At 38.0% G+C, this 20,084-nt stretch overlaps 1 protein-coding gene across 3 annotated transcripts in view; it reads right to left on the bottom strand.

Moving 5' to 3' along the window:
• Nucleotides 1-521: 521 nt before the first annotated feature.
• Nucleotides 522-20,084, bottom strand: part of llgl1 (LLGL scribble cell polarity complex component 1) — a 45,502-nt gene continuing 25,939 nt past the window's right edge. Inside the window, exons 6-23 of one of the 3 annotated variants that reach the window (XM_077213254.1) lie at nt 19,462-19,624; nt 18,995-19,130; nt 17,321-17,375; nt 17,071-17,225; nt 15,432-15,649; nt 14,704-14,771; nt 13,433-13,586; nt 11,782-11,886; nt 10,876-11,168; nt 9,536-9,689; nt 9,274-9,415; nt 4,341-4,624; nt 3,989-4,253; nt 3,782-3,896; nt 3,062-3,138; nt 2,649-2,772; nt 2,467-2,568; nt 522-1,260 (exon numbers count right to left, since the gene is read on the bottom strand). In XM_077213254.1, coding sequence (XP_077069369.1) covers nt 2,490-2,568; nt 2,649-2,772; nt 3,062-3,138; nt 3,782-3,896; nt 3,989-4,253; nt 4,341-4,624; nt 9,274-9,415; nt 9,536-9,689; nt 10,876-11,168; nt 11,782-11,886; nt 13,433-13,586; nt 14,704-14,771; nt 15,432-15,649; nt 17,071-17,225; nt 17,321-17,375; nt 18,995-19,130; nt 19,462-19,624 — 2,587 coding nt within the window. In that variant the 3' untranslated portion in view covers nt 522-1,260; nt 2,467-2,489. Of the gene's footprint in view, nt 1,261-2,466; nt 2,569-2,648; nt 2,773-3,061; nt 3,142-3,781; nt 3,897-3,988; nt 4,254-4,340; nt 4,625-9,273; nt 9,416-9,535; nt 9,690-10,875; nt 11,169-11,781; nt 11,887-13,432; nt 13,587-14,703; nt 14,772-15,431; nt 15,650-17,070; nt 17,226-17,320; nt 17,376-18,994; nt 19,131-19,461; nt 19,625-20,084 lie in introns of all 3 variants that reach the window. The other 2 variants (XM_077213253.1, XM_077213252.1) reach the window with 2 other exon arrangements.

Consider the following 20,084-nt stretch of genomic DNA (forward strand, 5'->3'; position numbering starts at 1 on the left):
CTACACTATCACCTATAGAAGTCATTTCTAATACACATCTGTCTATAATTGCCCCACAAAATGCAGTGTTAGAAATGCCTAGTTACTTAAATGCCAGTGAAATATCTATAAAATACCAACCCTTATAAGCCATAAAAAATTATTCTAAAGAATACTGTGTAAATAGAAAAAGTCATTAGCTCCTTCATAATGTGTTAATACTGTGGCAAAAACAAACTAGTTAGAATTAAAGAGAATACTGAAAGGTTACATACACAACATGTTCCTTCAAATTACACACTTCACAGTTAACTGCCAGAATTACTTACAATGGCAAGTGGTTAAGGGACATTATTTAAAAAAAATAATAATGATGACTGAATGAAATGAAAATATCTCTATCAAACCCACAGGGTCCATAACTTGGTTTCTGACCACAAATCTATTGAAAAGTTCATCACAGTATCATATATCTATCTATCTATATATATATATATATATATATATATATATATATATATATATATATATATATATATATATATATAGATAGATAAAAAGGCTGTAAGGAGGGGGGGGGGAAAAGTAAACGCTTTGACTATATACCGTTCTCCTTAGTAAATGAGCAGGGCACTTAATATGTTTCAGAGTTCTGCCTTATGTTTTAATGGTTATTTTCTGATGAGCTACGATAAACATAACCTACGTGGAGCAGTTGTTTGCCCTAAAGTACCATTAAGATTCATGAACTTTACTGTAGCAGCCATGTATTCTAGGAATTCAACTGATAAGGCAAAATATAAACTTCTGAATACAAGTATTTCGATTTGATTTAGCATAAGTGAAATAATGGCACACAGTGAGAAGAGAGGTGACGTGAGAAAAGAGGAATGTTGAAAGGCAAACGAAGAAGAAAAACTTCATGGGGTCAGTGCAAGCAGCCCCCCTACCTTTGTACGGACATTGTGCAACACATCTTGGCTGTTTTATCGCCCGAACACTTTAAAAGTCACCTCTCAAATGTACCATTTTATGGCCCCTCAAAGGAACCAATGGTGGTGGGGAGAGAAAAAAAGGAGTGGAAACTGGAGGAAAGGTGAAAGAGGACAGGATAATAGAATGAATCATTCAGTCTTTTGGCACAGGGGGGAAAAAGGTGCAAAATTCCCACTGTAAATACTTGAACAATGTTTGGTGCAACTTCCGGAGTCACAAACCGCTCTGTCAAGATCCAATTTGAAGTAATGAGTTCAGCTGATGAGTTTTCATCCATAACTGCTCCTGAAAAGAAACATCTTCATCAAGGCTTAAATACGGATGCAATTATATATAATCACAGGCACTCCTCCAAACACACCGATTGATCTACAATCACTCAAACCATTCTGCACTGCCAGACATGTCCACAAGGAGGCAAAGAGGTACAGTAAAACAAAATGTAAAATGGCTATGGCTAAATGAAAGCACTGGAAACTGTGGTCTGTTCTTAATTTTCTGTACATTTACAGTTCAGATAATAATGCCTAAGGCTTAACTGAGTAGGATGAGAGAGGCAGATGCCCCACTGAGAGCCAGCTTGGAGGAATTTGGACTGCAGGAATCGCAAGAGTGCTTGAGAAGCTCTGCGTACACATGCACTTACTAGACAAGGAGAGGGATTAAAGGGTAAAGCATAAAGTGGTGGTCATTAGCAAACTGGAAACTACTGTAGCATCTAGAAAGTCGCAAAGCATGCAATGAGGTACAAAAATGTACTGATCCATTTAAGACTCACTTGGCTATTTTCCAACACTAGATATGATTTCTATTTTTAACCAAACAATGATTCATATCAGATTTGATAAAAGACAACAAAAAGATGCACACATTTTATACTAAACTCCTAAAAACCCAAAGATTATGAAAAAAAATATTTAAAACGGATACATAAGCACCTATTTTACTGGGATTTGTGTCAGTATGTTTTTTTATGAATGCTTATTTGTGATGGTTCCCTGACATGTTATCTTAGTAGTTTATCTTAATGTTGTTACTGTATAACTCTCAGATTTTGTTGGGTTTTCTCTTTTTAATATTTTTTTCTTTTTTTTTGTATTTTCTTGTAACTATTCTGGGAAAAAAAAGAGATATTGTTTATTATTAATACAAAAACATGTTTGCTACACTGCTACTGTACTTGTTGAAAAACGTAGCTTGTTTAAAAGCTACAGGATTTAGAAATCAAGTGAACTTGTCACCCAACTAAAAAAACAAATGTACATTTTGTTCCTCCCCTTCACAAAATACACTAAACACCACTTTTTTGCATACTAAAGTCTAGCACAGATAAGCACAATAAATAACTGCCAGGCTCAGCGGGGTGCATGTCACAGTCAGAAACACCTCCCTTCTGCATCCAATAACAAATCTCCTGTCTACTCTTCACAAACCACAGCGCTCCGCTCACAGCCGCTCCACAGGCCTGCTTAAGTGCTAAACGTTCCTCACCTCCAGCTGTCTGCCGGTTCGCCTCAGTTGATGAGGATTCCAGGAGGCCTCCCATCCTCCTCTGTGATGTTCCTGAAGTTATTCTCAGCTTCATCCACAGTCCTAAAGAAGCAAAACATTGAGGGGAACCCAAAATGCACTCAACTCTAATAGACCAGAACAGATAAATAAAAGGCGCTCACATTAAGAAGTCTTTGACGTCCTCAACGGTAAGATCGCCAGTGGTGTCCAGAGTGATGTCGGCACTGCTGTTGGGAGAATCCAGGACGGGCGATGACAAATCGCTCCTTATTTCCTCCAACAGACCTGAGAGAAAGACCGCATATTATGTTATTTTATGCTTTTTCAGCCTAAGCAATGAAATTGTAGTATTTCATGAAATAAATGTTTTTGACAGTATGATTTGTATTGTCACAAAAGGGGTGAGATCATAGTTTAAGAAAAATTAACTGCTGTACAAGTACATAAATTAGACCTCAGTCATAAAAATTCTAATTTCCAGTTAAACAAAACCACACAAATTCTGGTAATTTCAGCTAGTTGAGTAAAGAAGACATATTTTCCATTTGTCAAGACTTGAGTGCAGACTCGTTACCTTCAGTTTCAACAGACTTGCTCTCTGCTTGTGTCTTGTGTGTTCCATTAGCCTGTGGTGGGAGCGTTGTGCTGGAACTGCTAAAAAAAAAAAAGAGATTGAAATGTGCTGAAAATGCAGAATTACTGTTCTCTGATTATCAGGGACATGACTGATCCACCAAAAATTACCCATCTGTAACAACTGTTCAAAGGTTTGGGGTCGATAAGAGTTTGTTTTTAAAATAAGCATTTTATGCTCACCAAAAATACAGTAAAAACAGTTGTACTGTCAAATATTATTACAATTTAAAATATTTGAATCTTTTAAAATGTGAATTATTCCTGTGATGGCAAAGCTCAATTTTCATCATCATTACTGTAGTCTTAAGTGTTACGTGATCCTTCAAAAGGCATTCTAATAGGCTGCTTTGTTGCGAAAGAAACATTTCTGCTTATTATGATCAATGTTGAAAACTGTTCACAAAATTTTAAAATGGCAAAACTGTGATTCATTTCACCTGCAGGATGTTTTGTTTAATCACTCGAGTCGCCCTCCCAACAGTAAAATCTCACTGATCCGCAATATCAATTGCATTTGTTCATCAAATATCTTATAATTGGCTGTGACTGATGCCCAGGAGTATAATTATGAATTCAGTGTGTATACAGGTCTAAGTTTGGATGACTATGTTGGTGGGGCTGTGGCTGTTTAAACTGTAATTAGTGAAATGTTACTCACCTGTGTGCAGAGAGATCGTGAGAACGCTCCACATCCATTCGACACAGTGGCTCTGTGATCACACGAGCTGACAGCGAGAAGCGCTCGTACTCCGAGGGCGAAATCAGGTAGAACCCTGATAAAGTTGATGGTTAGTTGAACCTCATTTCAGTGGAAAGGCTCCGAGCTAGAAATGATTTACAGGCTGTTTGAGAATGAACTACTAACCTTGTCCAGTCTTCGTGAACACACAGGAAGCAATGCCACTGATGTCTTCTTTACGAATGCAGTCGTAGCGGACTTGCGGTCTTAGTGCTGGCACACTGAACACGTGGAGGTCACCCAGATTGGTAAGGCACACTAAAGCGTTCTCAGAGTACTCTTCAGAGCTCACACTGGTGAAATTCGACAGCGCCACCTTCCGTACTCGACAGCCCTCATGGGCGGTCAACTTGAACTTGGTTTTTGCACTTACTTTAGGCAGTGTGAAAATCTACACAAAGCAGAAGATAGATTATTCACTTCCAATGTAGCTTTTTACGATTTAGTTAATGGTAGATTTAGTTGTATATATCCCAACCTTAAACTGCTCTTCAGAAGCAATAAGAACTGAGTGGCTGCCCTGCATGTCTGGAGCTTTGGCCAGATCTCTGGAGACTTCATACGGCTCTGGCAGAGGGGTTCCTCGGCCATCCAGCACAGCGATGGACACCACTGGAGCTCTGTGCATGAGCTGGATCTCTTTCCCCAGCAGGGCCTCCACACTCTGCTCAGAGAACTTCTCCTGTGAGGGTACGTCCAGAGCGTATGCGTACACCGAGCCAGAGTTTGTGCCGGCCCACATTGTAGGGCCATGATGCGTCCCTGAAAAACAAAGGAAAAATAATGGTGGCCTATAGCATGCCATAATGAACAGATTATTTTCCATATCAATCCATGATTGTCTTAAGAACCTGGAGTCTTATTTACAAAACGCAAGCATGATTTGATCTTCGTTTTAAAAAAAAAAGGCGGCAAAGGCTAAAATGAAAGTGTTATTTGCAGAATTGTAACTACCATAGATATAGGCCCTGTTACAAATGGCACACTTCATATGCACTTTCGGTCTTGTGGACTTACAATGGCTGCCGTTTGCACGTATCCGTTAAGTCCACGGGACAGAAGGGTGTCCCATTTGGCATTTTATGTTTCAGAAGGGTGCTTGCGAGTGCCCCCTTTGCGGTCGATAAGCACACTTTTGCCGAGCCCACACTGATACGAGCTCTGCAGCTGACTTCTTCCCAGCAGTCAAAGCGCCATTACGTCATGAAAGTGCGGACTCATAGGAAGACCACAAGTGTTTAGGGTGCTATTTGGGACAGGGCCACTGTCGCCTTTTGCTTAACAATTTATTGATCTGCCTGCATTGACAATTATATGAGAACTGAACTGAGCTGAACAAATGACATCACTGTTTTCTCCAGAGCGGCTATACAGTAGTCAACATATGAAGTGGATCAAAAAAGTTCATCAAAGTTGTCCTAAGACAAGAACGGGTATTGTTCAAAATTCATGTACAACTTGTGTACAAAATGTTGACTATTGTATAAAGAACCATCACTGAACTTAAGTTGGACTATGACACCATTTTCTTCTAGATCAGCTGTACAGCAAAAACAAACTCTGTTGTATTCATTTCTTGTTATCACTGTAAAGCTACTTTGAAAAAATCTGTATTGTAAAAGTGCCATATAAATAAAGGTGACTTGACAGGGCCATGAAGGGGTGTATGCTCAAGTGTTTAACTGGTATGGTATTTTCAATGACAGATTCTGAAACTTTTGCACTTACCAAATGTTAAACTAAATGTAAACGGCTAATTTTAAATAGGAATTACTAGACTATGTTTTACAACTGGTCTACTATTGAATAAAAATGATTGAATTGAACGCAAGTACTAAAATGCAACGTAATGAATGGCAAAAACCTGCTGAAGAGAATAAGCATTTCTTATCTTACTGAAAAGTTCTTTTGATGTTTAGACAAACTCTCACAGATGCCACAAATTTTCAACATTGATGAAAATGTTTCTTGAGCAGCAAATCATCATATCAGACTGATTTCTGAAGGATGACGATGCTGAAAATTCAGCTTTGACATCAAAGAAATAAATTACATTTTAAAATATATTCAATAGTAAACTTATTTTAAAGATACTAACTAATACTTTAGTATTCTAGATACTAACAGTGCAACTGATACTCTTTTCTCCACTTTAACATCCTGCTTGGACAACTTCTGTCCCCTTTCCTCCAGGCCAGCCCGCGCCACACCCTCTGCCCCCTGGTTATCTGATATTCTCCGCGAACATCGTACTAAACTCAGGGGTGCAGAGAGGAAGTGGCGCAAATCGAAAGATCCGACAGACCTGGGGTGCTTCTCAATATCCCTCCTCGTCTCCTCGTTCCTCTGTCCTCCATCCTATGACCCGGAAACCGATCGAGCTCAGCCATCTTCGAAGGACATCTCAATTCTCTAATTGCACCACGAGGAGGCGAGGATCGAGGAGTGAGGAGGCTTCCAGAGGAGTCATGAGCGAGGATACACAGGTGTATCCTATGCGGAAGAGTTTTATCGACTAAACGTGACGCGCGTATACATTCTCCTCCCCCTTCACATCGATCACAATCTGTTTTAATGTATACTTTACCTTTGTAGTTTATATAAACCACACATTACACATATTGCAACAGGGTATCTTGCTTTATTATGATTTATTATGAATTTCTTAAATAAACAAACTTCAACAACATAAGGGCAGATCCTTTGAGCGCTGCTGCTGACGCTGTGAAGTGACGCTCGAGTGATCAAGTATTCCAATGTATAAAAAAAGCTTTCATTCGATTCCTCCGTCCTACTTTTCTTTCCTTGCGTCCTTCCCTCAAAACCTACAAGGGGTGGAGCTGAGACGCTAGGAAAGGAAGCGAGGAAAGGAAACGAGGATGCACAAATAAGAAATGAGAAGCACCCCTGGGTTTTTATCAATCCCTCCTCTCTTCCTTCTCTGCTAATATCTCTACTGCTAAAATGGCTTACTATCACAACAAAATGTTCAATACTCTCGCATGCTTTTCAAAACCTTCTCCTCTCTTCTTAACCCTCCTCCTCCTCCTTCATCAAGCCTAACAGCTGACGATTTTGCCACATTCTTCATAGAAAAAACCACCACCATCAGCGGCCAATTTACCAATCCACAATCTGACACACATTTTACCAACAAACGCACACATTCTACCCTCCTTCTCTCTACTTTCAGAGGCGGAAGTCTCTAAACTCCTCCTTTCCAATCGCCCTACTACCTGTCCGCTTGATCCAATCCCCACTAATCTACTTCAAGCCATTTCTTCCTCAGTTGTACCCACACTCACGCACGTCATAAACACCTCTCTTCACACTGGTACTTTTCCCACAGCTTTTAAGCAGGCTTGAGTAACCCCACTGCTTAAGAAACCCAATCTAAATCCAGCACATCTAACAAGTTACAGACCGGTATCTCTTCTTCCATGCGTCTTCCAAAACACTTGAACAAGTTGTTTTCAACCAGATCTCCTCCTTTCTTACACAGAACAACCTCTTGGACAACAATCAGTCTGGTTTCAAGAGCGGACACTCAACTGAGACTGCCCTGCTCTCAGCAATTGAAGCTCTGAGACTGGCAAGAGCAGCTTCCAAATCCTCAGTCCTCATTCTGTTGGATCTGTCTGCTGCTTTTGACACAATTAACCACCAGATCCTCCTGTCAATCCTTAAGATGGAGGGCATCTCGGGAACTGCACTCATATGGTTCGAGTCTTACCTCTCAGGTAGGTCCTTTAGGGTGTCATGGAGAGGTGTGGCATCTAAGACCCAACATCTAGCTACTTGGGTGCCTCAGGGCTCAGTGCTTGGACCACTCCTCTTCTCCATCTACATGACATCACTAGGATCTGTGATTCAGAAACATGGCTTTTCCTATCATTGCTACGCTGATGACACACAACTCTATCTCTCATTCCATCCTGACGATCCAACGGTAGCTGCTCATTTCTCAGCCTGCCTAACAGACATTTCTGGCTGGATGAAGGACCACCACCTTCAACTAAACCTTCCGAAGACAGAGGTACTTGTGGTCCCGGCCAACCCAACACTTCATCACAACTTCTCCATTCAGCTAGGCTCGTCATCCATAACTCCATCAAGGTCAGCTAGGAACCTTGGGGTTGTAATTGATGATCAGTTGAAATTCACAGACCACATTGCTAGAACTGTTAAACTAAGGGGGGTTATAGCACTTGCGCGTATTGTTGTCCTACTATTAGTTTAACTGCTTCTATTGTTCTAATTTGTGAGTCGCTTTGGATAAACGCGTCTGCTAAATGAATAAATGTAATGTAAATGTTAAAGTGTCATTTATTCTTGTGATGTCAAAGCTGAATTTTCAGTACTTTCATAGTACATAGTTTCATAGTACTACTGTTTTTACTGTATTTTTAATCAAATAAATGCAGCCTTGGTGGGCATAAGAGAGTTCTTTCAAAAACATTGTAAAAAGAAATCATGCATAATTTCCAATATCTGTAACCTATGGAGCATATAAACATTTTTGTTCACTGAAGTTTTGGGTATCTCTGTTACATAACATCTGATTCCACTTAGAAGAATATTAGCAGCATCCTCCATGACCTGATATTTTGCATTTTATGTGTTTTGCGTGACTGAACAATTTTTTTTAGTTTTCCCTATTCAGTCAGCACAGCTGTTTCAGACAACCTGACTTGACCCATTATAATGTTCCAAAAACATAAACCCCATAACTCACACCCATAACTGCACGGTACAAACACAAAGTTATTCCCTCAATTATTGTGAAACATTTTAATTTATTGCACTTAACAATAATACTTTGTTCGGAACTCTCTCATGGAAATTTAGCTCTCGCTAAAAATGATGTGATCACTATTGTGCAAGAGCCTGTCTTGAGTTAAGAGGTCATATATTTTAAAGATGAGGGAAAATGAGGCTGCCTCATGCTTGTGACCCAGACATCATAATATAGAGTGATAGCGTAAATAACTTTAACACCACAAAAACGTGGGCGAGTGTGTAACAGCCTTGATCAGGTAGATAATAATAAACACATCAGCCTACATATTTCACACAGGACAGACAAAACTAAATAAATAAATAAAGTAAAATTAAAATGACATTCCTTCTCTCTACACTCCGAGTTCTAGATTAGACTCAAAGCAAAATAGTTTATACTGGTCTGATATTTTGGCTTAAACTGGTACAATAACAGATGGATAAAACAGGCATGTACAACAAATGGTAATTCAATTCAAGCACTTTAAATGTAATTACAACGCACCAACATGTATGTACAAAAGTACATTTTATAATGGTTAAATACAGTTACAGTAGTAGTTAAAACTAACAACAACAAAAAAGTACATTTCAGTCATGTCACACTGTGCCCTTTTTCTCACAAGTCTCACCATCTCTGAGGAATGTGTCAGCGAAGCAGAGGCAGCGCACCACCCCAGAGAGCGAGTCGTCAGCAGAACGGGGCTCAATCCGTCTCTGCACCGGCGTCACCTCAGCATCATGCTCCGCTAATTGGGCGTTAGCCTCCCGCACCTGATGAAAACAAGAAGATCATCGTCTAATAATCAACAGGTCAGCAGATTCAATGGCCTCATTCCCTGTATCACAAAAAACCTGTGAGATGGTGAGGCACGTATGAGAGATTGCACTCACTTTACCGGTGGGACTATTAACCACAGCACGTTTCTTTCCAGAGACTCTGCTCTTGCGGATTCGTCTGAAGGACTGGCGCAGGGATTTCTTCAGAGACTTGACTCGAGACAGCGGGCCCTCCATAGCCAGAGAGTCATTGGGGTGTAGGGTGCACCTATGGAAAGAACCTTCCTTTGAAGCAAACTCCATTCATACAAAAGTCAGATCTTTATTAATATCCTACGAGGCTATTCTGCTGTAACGGCTGAAGGAAATGCTTATTCAGATTAGGGTTTAATTGCATACCTATAACAATCCAATGCATTCATTAGGTTATTCAATGGATAATCAATTACCGTTACTCTAGCAATTTAAAAAAAAGTATTATTTATATTAAATAAAATTATTATTAATAATTTTATATTAAATAAAATTATAAAATGTATTATCTAATAAAATCAAAAATTATCACTATTGTTGTTGTTAGTATATAAAACTATTACTACCACATTCTTGTGACAGATGCTGAATATGCGAGAACATTATATGATAGAAATACATTGTATGTGAATCCAGTTACATTGTTTTTTTTTTGGATCATATATTTTATTGAGTATTTTATTGAGCATTGAGTTTGTGTTCTGGAACATTGTAGAATTTGTTTGGAAATGGAGTTTCTGATGAGACATGCTCATCAAGACAATTCATTTTATGACCCTGCTTAATTTGAAGATGGGCTTGCACATGACAAATTTCACATATTTTAATTATTAATTCAGTAAATGATTCTACCTATATGTCTCCTCCATTAAAGGGATGGTTCTCCCAAAAATGAAAATTCTGTCAATGTTTATATGTGAATAAAAGCCTAAATTAAATCTGTTCATCATATAAAGCGATTGAGTCTCTTCAGAAAATTTGTACTAAACCGCTCAATTCATATGATTACTCTTTTTTTTTTTATCTTTTGATTTACGATCTCTTTATGAACTTTTTGAAGCTTAAAAGTGCTAATAGTGTAGCTGTCAATGAAGGGACAGGAATCTCTCCTGTCAAAAAGACCTTCATTTGTGTTTCGAAGATGAACGAAAATCTTACACGTTTGGAACAACATGAGGGTGAGTAATTAATGACAGAACTTACATTTTTGGGTGAACTATCCCTTTAAAGTATTATTATAAGTTACCAGGGCCAGTATCTACCGACTCAAATTCTGCTATTGAGCCAACCCCAACTCAGAATACTTCAATATCTTCATAGCAAATGACATCAATCTTTCAGTTTGAAGCACTGATTAGAAGTGCTCCTGAACAAGCATTTGGCCAAGTAATACAGCAGCCTTGGATGGGCCCATGAGTTACCTCGCCAACACCGGACTCCGCCGATGGTAGTCAAAGAGGCCAAAGCCATGACTGGTGCCAAAGGCAATGAGGTTCCACTCTGCGTGCAGGGTTACCGCAGTAACAGCCGCAGGCGGCATGCATTGCACCAGGACAACCGGCTGGAATCCAGGAGCAAACACTACCGGGCCCATCTTAGGAGGCAGCCGGTCATGACCCTTCCACGTAAAACCCTCTCGGTCCTGGAGCAGGTCCACCGTGGCCACATCTATCATGTGATCTGACTTCTCATCGCTTAGAACCATAACTATAACCTGTGAACAGAGCTTGGGTTATAACATAACTATCATTTCTTTTGTGCAGACTATAGTCATTTGAAAACCTAGTGAGCTTCCCATCTAGGCAACATTATTAAGGCCCGTTCACACCAATAACTGTAAAGATAACTATAGCGATAACTACATTAACATTCACGCCAGTGGATGACATCATTCTGTTTATGCTAATTGTGCTGCAGGTTTGTCGTCTGCCGCTTTTAATGCTCGAGCTCTTTAAAGCAGGATGGATTCTGATTGGCTGTCAATGTTTTATTGTTCGTCAGCTGGAAAAAACTTTTCTAAAAGTTAATTCCAACAATATAATTTCTCTGTGCCGTAATCATTATAGTTGTGACGTGGACTGCTATTCTTGTATATTTAAAATGTTTTTTAGAACTATATCTTTAATGTTATAGTTATCGTCCTTGGTGTGAATGGCCTTTAGGCATTATTCAAATGGCAGTGGTTTTCCCCTAAGGAGGTGGGATGAATCCATGTTTCACAGACGATTTTGGATGTCAGAGGCAGCATTATACACTTGATGAAACCTCATAACATCTTGACTATGTGGATATATTTGCATTAAATCATTAAAAACTAATGATCCTACTTGTCCAGCAGTTCCAGCCACCACCAGTTTTCCACTGTATTTACAGAGGCTGATCTTCTGGATTCCTAGTCTAGGATCATCACTGTATGGGTCAAAACAGCCCACCTGGAAATAAATGAAAAGCAAACATAGATTGTTATTATTCTTCATTGTTTTCTAAAGCTGCACAAACAGTGCACCAATATCCCAATTATGAGGAATGTTTAGTGTAACTAATTAAGCCCAAAGTATACTTCGGTTTTTGTGTGTATGCGATGGTCCGCGTACATTGTGCGATGCAAATTTCATCACTAGAATAGTACGCCCACCACCCGTTTTTGTAACCACTCATGCATCGAAAAGATCGCATTTACAAGTTAAACGCACATGAACGCCACCACAAAGTCATAAATATGAGTTGGAAGCACCGAACTTTACGAAATGGGGGCGTGTTAGAGAGAAAAACATGCATATACCACAATATTTACAGGCATTTAACATTGACATTCTCAGGCTTTTTCATTTACAACAAAAGATAAATTCCCTGCACAAAATAATACCATTGTAATATAACAATAAAGTTTACAGAGGATTAATAAATGAATCTATAAACATTAAAAAGGAAAAGACATCTGAAGAACATTTTGTTCTTCATTTTCTGGAAGTAGAGTACAAAAACCTTTGTTTTTTTGTGTCAATTAAAAGAAGGTACACCGCCATCTTGCCCTACAAAAGTGACTTGAACGCACCTGACGGCGTAAACAACTTCCCAACTGTAAAATATGAACTACCCAGGAGCACTTGAACGCACCATTTGTACGCGCAAATCGTACATAAGCACTGTTCCACAAGGTGGCAACACTGGGACGGCCGTTGTTTCTACTATGCATACTCTAGTCTACGTGTAAAAAAAAAAAGAGAAGAAAAATAGGCTACTTTAGCATGTAGAAGATATTTTGTTTGTTTTTGTTACCGTTAAGACAAAATAAGGATGGAAAAAAAATCAAAAACCATCCATACAGCCTTAAAGAAAAAGCTTCAGCCATATAGCTTGACTACAAGTTATGAACATTATATAATGCAATCAACATAACAATAACAATATAATGTTATAATACAATGTAACATTACAAGACTGTATTTCCTTCCTCTCTAGACACATTGATCCTCAACCGCGTCTGCTCCCGCCCAAACAGATGCCGACAAAGTCAAGAACAAAGAAAAGAGGAATGAGCATGTTATGAGGAGGGGGAAAAAAACAATAAAACAAAAAGCAATGCAGCAGTCCCATCCAGAGCAACTATGTGCTTCGTTTTCAGCAGACGCTACCGAAGCATTTCAGTCGTCAGGCAGACAGTCTGCTTTTAATTAAGGTGCAAACGGAATCAACTCCAGTGTGAATCCCATATGCTTAAGTGGGCCACACGCCAGACCGCAGTCGGCATTTTATGGAGAAGCTGAAGAAGAGGAAAAGGTGGATTAGGAAAACAAAAAGAGAAGTGAGAGGTCAAGAAACTTGCAGAGCTGGAGCTGCCCTTGTGAAAGAAAACAGTAAAATAAAATAAGATAACATAACATATATCCCAGTGTTCAGATGATGTGATAGCTTTGTTTTTAAAGGGAATAAAAAATAAAATAAATAAATCATCAGAACTCCCAAATAATCCCAGACCTTTCTGAAAGGAGGCCATTCCTCCTCCCCAGCATGCGTCAAGCTGTCATTGTGGTCGCAGTCTGTCTGAAAGATGTTCGCTGTGCTCAGTTTGTACAGAGGTTTGAGCGACACTCCCGATGCATCCCAGAAGCGCACTGTACCGTCCTCATGACTAAAAAACAAACAAAAATAGCCACACATCATCCTGACAACTGATCCAAATAAATTAATGCATTTCATTAAAGCCTGTTGGACGTTTTATCAAAACCTTTAAGAGCAGCTGTTCAAATAACTTGAGTTTAATTTGTAATATGTAAAGGAAACAGAGCTTAAGGCGAGGCACGCCAGGCAAAAACATCGTTTTTAGTATCGTATTTTGAGATTTTGGGATATTTGTCTTCAGTAACATGTCTTCTTTCAGACTTGTGGTGAAAAAAAAGTCCAAAACACACATTTAGGTCTTTATTTTACGACACTGTCTGTTTGCGTCTGTAGATTTCTCATAAATTCATCAAAAGTTGTCGTTAAATCATCCCTCTGCTCCGCGATCGCGATCTGCACCCTGTCATCACACACACCGTTAGAAAGCTCTCTCTCTCCTAAACAATACTGTCTGTTCCAAATATGGTGATTTCCTTTTTATCAGCAACCAATCGTGAAAGTAAAAGGGGGGATTTTACTCTAAATGCGCAATCTCATTGGCTGATGCTAAATCTTTAAAGCCCGTTTTCTCAAAATGACTTCTCTCATACTCCAAGTCCGAAATCTCCACTTCAGTAGCACCTATATACACCAAACTTTCCAATCTTGTACCTAGTTATATTATGAAGACATTTACAGAGGGATTTGTAAATATATTATTCCTAGCCTGATTTATATAACATTTTATTCCAAAAAACATGTCGAAAATCATTTTTTTAAGGCTATTGGCAGTATATTCTGATTTACAGGATAACAAAAGTAGATATCCATAAATCCCTCTTTAATTTTTCCCCCATCTAATATGTGAACACAATGAAAAAATAATTTTGAACCTGGCTTTATCCAATACTCAGATTTCGTTTTTTTAAATATATGCAAATGAGCGCATATTTAATTAGATAATGTCTCATTTGCATATTTAAACATTAAATTATAGAAAACTTGTAATACATTTTTTTCTCATCTTAATGTAGGCAAGCAACTGGCAAAGTTTCATGGTGATATCTGCTAGTTAAAAAAATTGCCATATTCACCTGTAGTGTCTCGCCTTAAAATAAAATAAATAAATAAAAATAAAACAAACTCACCCAGTTAACAAAAGTTCTTTTTGCTTTGGATCAGGTGCTAAGTTTTTCCCTCCACATATTGGCCAATTCTGTCAAAATACAGAGGAAAAAAATACTTCAGGGCAGTCACTTCAACGAAAATACATCTGGAAAACTTTAAATTCTGTAATGAAATAACATTGAATAAAAACTTTGATGCTGGTTTATGTTTTACTGGAGGTTGTTAAATAAAATCCATTTCAGAAAGTCAAAATCACTTGCTCCTAAGCAATTAAATCTAAAAATACAGTATGAGCGTGCTGTATTAAATTAATTCATTTATATAACAGTAACAAAAACGAAGGGAGGTGTTGGTTTAATAATGTTAACGATATACACATAACAGATGTTATATGAAATGCAGCAGTTTTCTGCTGATTTGGAAAAAACATTGCCATATAGTTGGATTTCCTCCGTTTACATACGTCTTGTTTTTCAAACGTCAACACATAATTTGCAACATGCTACACATTATCCAGAATTTGGCTATTATAAAGTATTTTGAAAAAATCTGAAATAAATTAATAGAATTTTTTTGAATATAACTCAATAATACTTTCAGCTACCAATATGAGTTATCCCAGCTCCAACATTTTAAGTCTACTGTATCCCACCAATTTCTTTTTAAATCAAAACAGAACAATAACAAATATTAAAAAAATGAAAAAATGATGTTTTGGGTCTTTGTGTGGAGCCCTTAATTAACCCACCTCATAGTTCTGCAAAGGACACTGCTGTTGGCCAGCACTGATCACTCTCTCCCAAAACTTGGGAGGCACATTTGAGATGTGACATGAAAAGGTGATGGCGGAGGAGTGCAGAGGAGCCAGATAAGGAGCAGGGACAGTGGGCCAGCCAGCCATCTGAAGATCAATCACTACCAGCTCCTCTTCCAAAAGAACCACAAGGGCTGATGGCTCATCAAATTCTGTGAGGCACAAAAATAACTTAAGTCCATGCACAGGAAATAAAAATAACCATTTAGCAGACATATGTATCATCGGTGATTTATAGAACGGGTTATTACAACTCGGGTCCAAGTGCCATGATCAAGGGTACAATGGTGACAGTTTAGTGATTTCCCCATGTAAGAGTTCGAACTTATAACTACGGCTGGTCGGTATGATGGTATAGATTCAGCTGTACGGTTTATATGACAGCATGCATTTACGGTACAATTTTACTAGGGATGCACCCATGAATCAGCCAATTTGTATCAGCCGATAAAAGCAATTCTTTTTTTTCTTTTTTCTAAACAGCCAATAATCAGGGCAGATTATATCCTGTCAATCAAAATGGGTCTGAAAAACGTACCACACTGCTGTGCGAACTCATACTGTGTGTGAAGAAAATATCTTGAAAGGCTGTTAAAGAAAAAGAAAAAAACAGATGGCTCTACTTGACCCTTTGAATCACCTGTAGTTCAAGCCAGGGTTGCCAGGTCCATAGTATTCCATACACTAAATCGCAAAGAGCTTAACAAAATGTATAACATGTCATGTAATCACTCAATCAGTGTTTCAACCACAGAAAAAAGTCAATAAAAACGCTTGCGAACGATGGCACTTAACCTTGCATTTACAAGTTATCCAATGTTCGTAGTTTGTTAGTGAGCTATTAAAAAAAACAATAGAAATGAGCTTATTTACTGTTAATCATATGTGCTTGTTTGAATAAATTTGTCATGAATAAATAGCAGTTGAATACAATTGTTTAGGCTCTGTTTTAATTTTAAAATCTAATACTTGGTAATGTATCAAATGAGAGGGTTCCCTGTATGGTTAACAGCACTAGTGTAGAGATTTAATTTTTTCCAAAATAAATCTAAATATGTTTTGACAGATATCATTCCGTATAAATGGCTATCGATATCACTGGAGAAATTTTGTATAGATGCATCTCTAAATTATACATATTGTGAAGTGTTTTTGCATTGATGGGAGACTGTATTCTGGTTTGAATCCAGTAAGTAAATAAGCTATTAATATTAATAATAACAACAACATTAATAATAATAACAATACAATTATTTAATATATTGTTAATGAATTATAATAATTACTGAATAATTAAATGATAATTATTTATCATTAATATTGTGATTATTGCAATATCACATTTATAAAGGAATTTATAGATTCTGCTTTGAATCCAACAAGCAAATAATCTATCAAAAATACCCTTAACAACAACAGTAAGTGTTGTTATTTTTATTATTATTATTATTATTATTATAATAAAATACTTATAATTCAATAATTATTCAATAATAACAATAAGATTATTATTATTAGACAGGTACAGTGTTTTTAATTTTTCAACAACCACCACACCACCTGACCTACTCACCTTTATCTCTGTCAGTGCAGTGAATGGTGAAGAAGTCTATGACACGCGAGGTGAAGTCTAGGGTGACGTGGCCGCTGTCCTGCAGGATGGTTAAGCAGTGTCTGTCTCCATAGCTGGCTCTGGGCATACCGCCACTGAACAACACTAGAGGAGCTCTACAGAGACAACAGAGGACACCCTCCCGAGTCAAACCAGCAGAGCTAAAACATGAGATTATGGGATTTCATTTCTCGCACATTATGGCACAAACCCAGATTCTGTTGTCCTCCACAGGATCTTGTTCACGGCTTTACAGGGAAAGGGGCCTGAGATGAATAACACACAAAAAGAGGAAAAAGAAAGACAAACTGAGTTTGAGAGAAACCACCAAAAATACAGTAATCTTGGCAGAGTGGATGTTAAAAATTGGAAAATCCGTAGATCCCCAAGCGGTTTTTGTCAACAAACCATCAGCTAATAGTGAAGAGTGCGTTTGAGGTTTATGATCCCTTTAATAGGTCTGGAAAAGGATTTTAATGGCCTATTACAAAAGTTGAACTGACCCTAAGCTTTGCCATATAACAACATTTCCTGACATTGTGCGAGTTATGCAAACATATAACCAGCCATCTATGAGTTAGCGGCTACTGGAATTACTACAGTGTATCTGCACAAAAAAAAGAGATTTACATGCATGTTAAACGTTTGATTTCAATCAGAATAAAACAATAGCTAGTCTTTTTGAAACGTAATGTAAATGTTTTAGTACAGTGGTTCCCAAACTGGGGTACATGAGGTAACAGAGGAAAATGATGAGTTTTCCCATTCATTTAATTCTACCACACCTTAAAAATGACACTAAAACCGAGCATGCATTTCTAACAGGCAAAATGCCACCTCTAAAGTAAAAACAGGAAAATGGTAGTGCCGTAAAATTTCAAATATATGACAAAATCAAATTAAATCATCTTTTGTGATCAAAACTGGCTGGCAGCAGTTCAACAAGCAAAAGGGCAATATTAAGTGATGTACATTTGCATAGTCAGTATTGTGTGCTCTATTTTGAAACGAATTAATACTAAAAAAGCCACAGCAGAAATGTTGTGCGTCTCCAAGCAACACACAGCTGTGTTTTGTTAGTAAATGAATCAGCGGCTTTGAACGAATCGGGAGAGTCAATGATTCAATGACCCATTCATTAATACAGCCACTCACTTCATTGCTGAATGAATGAATGAATGAATGAATGACTCGATGACTCACTCATTAAGACAGTGACTAACAGCCACCAACTGGCAGTTTTAGTTTGACATTTAAAAGCATCACTTCGTTTTTATCATCATTTTATATTTCTCTGTTGAACTTTTTCATTTAAAACATAATCTCATAACATTATTTATGCCATTGTAATTGTATTCATGCCACCTCTGAGCAGCATTAATCTGTGTGAATACATCTATATGCAGCTTCTTGATACTCATTTCATCTGATTGAAATTATTGATTTAGTTTAATTTATTGCTTTATTAATTATATTAATGATAAAATTAATGGAATTGTAAGAATTTGACAAAACATGAAATGCATTTAATAGGGTTAGAAAAACGTTGCCTTTATAAAAGTAAAAAAATAAAAACTGGACCTAAAACCAATTTAAGGAGGCAATTTTTACATCTTTTCCATGAAGGGGCACAGTAGTCCAAGCTGAAAAGAGGTACGCAGAAGGATGTTAAATGCCTCAGATTGTACGCCAGTCTAAAAAGTTTAGGAACCATTACTCTAGTATGACTGAAGTTTAAATTTCTTTCAGAAATCACTCTTACATGCTGATTTGTTGCTCAATCATTTCTTATATAATTGTGCACCAACTTACTGCTAAAAAATCTGTGTGAGTGAAACAAAAAGAAAAGGGAAAGGCTGTGTAATTGGCATGTGTTGTGGCTCACCATATGGTATGGTGGATGAGATCGGGTCATGGGTGCAGGGATTGCTGCTGCTGACAGCCCACACCATGTATCCACCATCACTATGGGAACTAACAAAGCTGTTCCCGGACCGTTCCCAGACCAAACTCTCCAGCTGCTGCAAGAGTGACAGTCCCACACAATACACAGTGTCAAAAAAGGACCAAAGACGTTGAAAGGAAGTCAAAAGGTTTGAGTTAAACCATCTGGACAACTTAACATCAAGCATGGATGATTTAAAGATGCAATTTAAGCAGAGTTATGAGTCTCGGACAGATCTCTTGACCTGTTCCCTTTGAAAGTCAGGAGTGTAATTATTTGACATTTACAGACAAACTTTGAATTAAAATAGAAACATAGACATCAATGTTTAAAGTGTCAAGCTCATGACCGCAAAGAGTGTTGAAAGCCATTTGAGAGACATCAAACAAACTTGCACACACACCCACCTGCTTTCCCAGGAAAAGGTTGTCTACATGCCGACTGTTGAGGTCCCAGATGACAACCAGTCCTCTGCTGTAACCAATGAGGATTTTATCAGAGTCTTTTGGATGTTCCTGCAGGGACTCCACAGGCCCCAATGATTTTCCACACTTGTACTCTTCTGGAACACTGAAGAGGGGAATAACGAGACATTGAATAAAATCTTGCTTTGTAATTTTATTCACGAGTACATCGAAGATACAGAAAATCTACAGATAAATGACAAAACCAAGCACTATGCGGCACCAGAAAACATTTGGGAGATTTATTGTCTTTGTAGTGCTGCTCAACTGCACTTCTATTTGGTATAAAACCTCAAATCTGAGTACACACTACTTAACTCCCCAAACACAGAGCGCTACTAAAGTACACATCAGAGGTTACAGAAAACCTTCGATGCAAAACTTCACTCAGCACTTTTATTCGCAGCAGATTCAAATGCAGGCTTGTGTGGAAAAGCATTTCACATGGAAAAATGTGCAGGTCTCAGGGTTCAATGAGTGAAGAATAAACCAAGCTGTAAGCTTTGAGAACAATGTATTGAACATTTGGTAACAATTACTCTTGATTCATGGTTGCAAAGTCTAAC

This window comes from Siphateles boraxobius, unplaced genomic scaffold, assembly GCF_051911475.1.
Source record: "Siphateles boraxobius isolate OS27281-9 unplaced genomic scaffold, OSU_SipBor_1 66, whole genome shotgun sequence".
Lineage (NCBI taxonomy): Eukaryota > Metazoa > Chordata > Actinopteri > Cypriniformes > Leuciscidae > Siphateles > Siphateles boraxobius.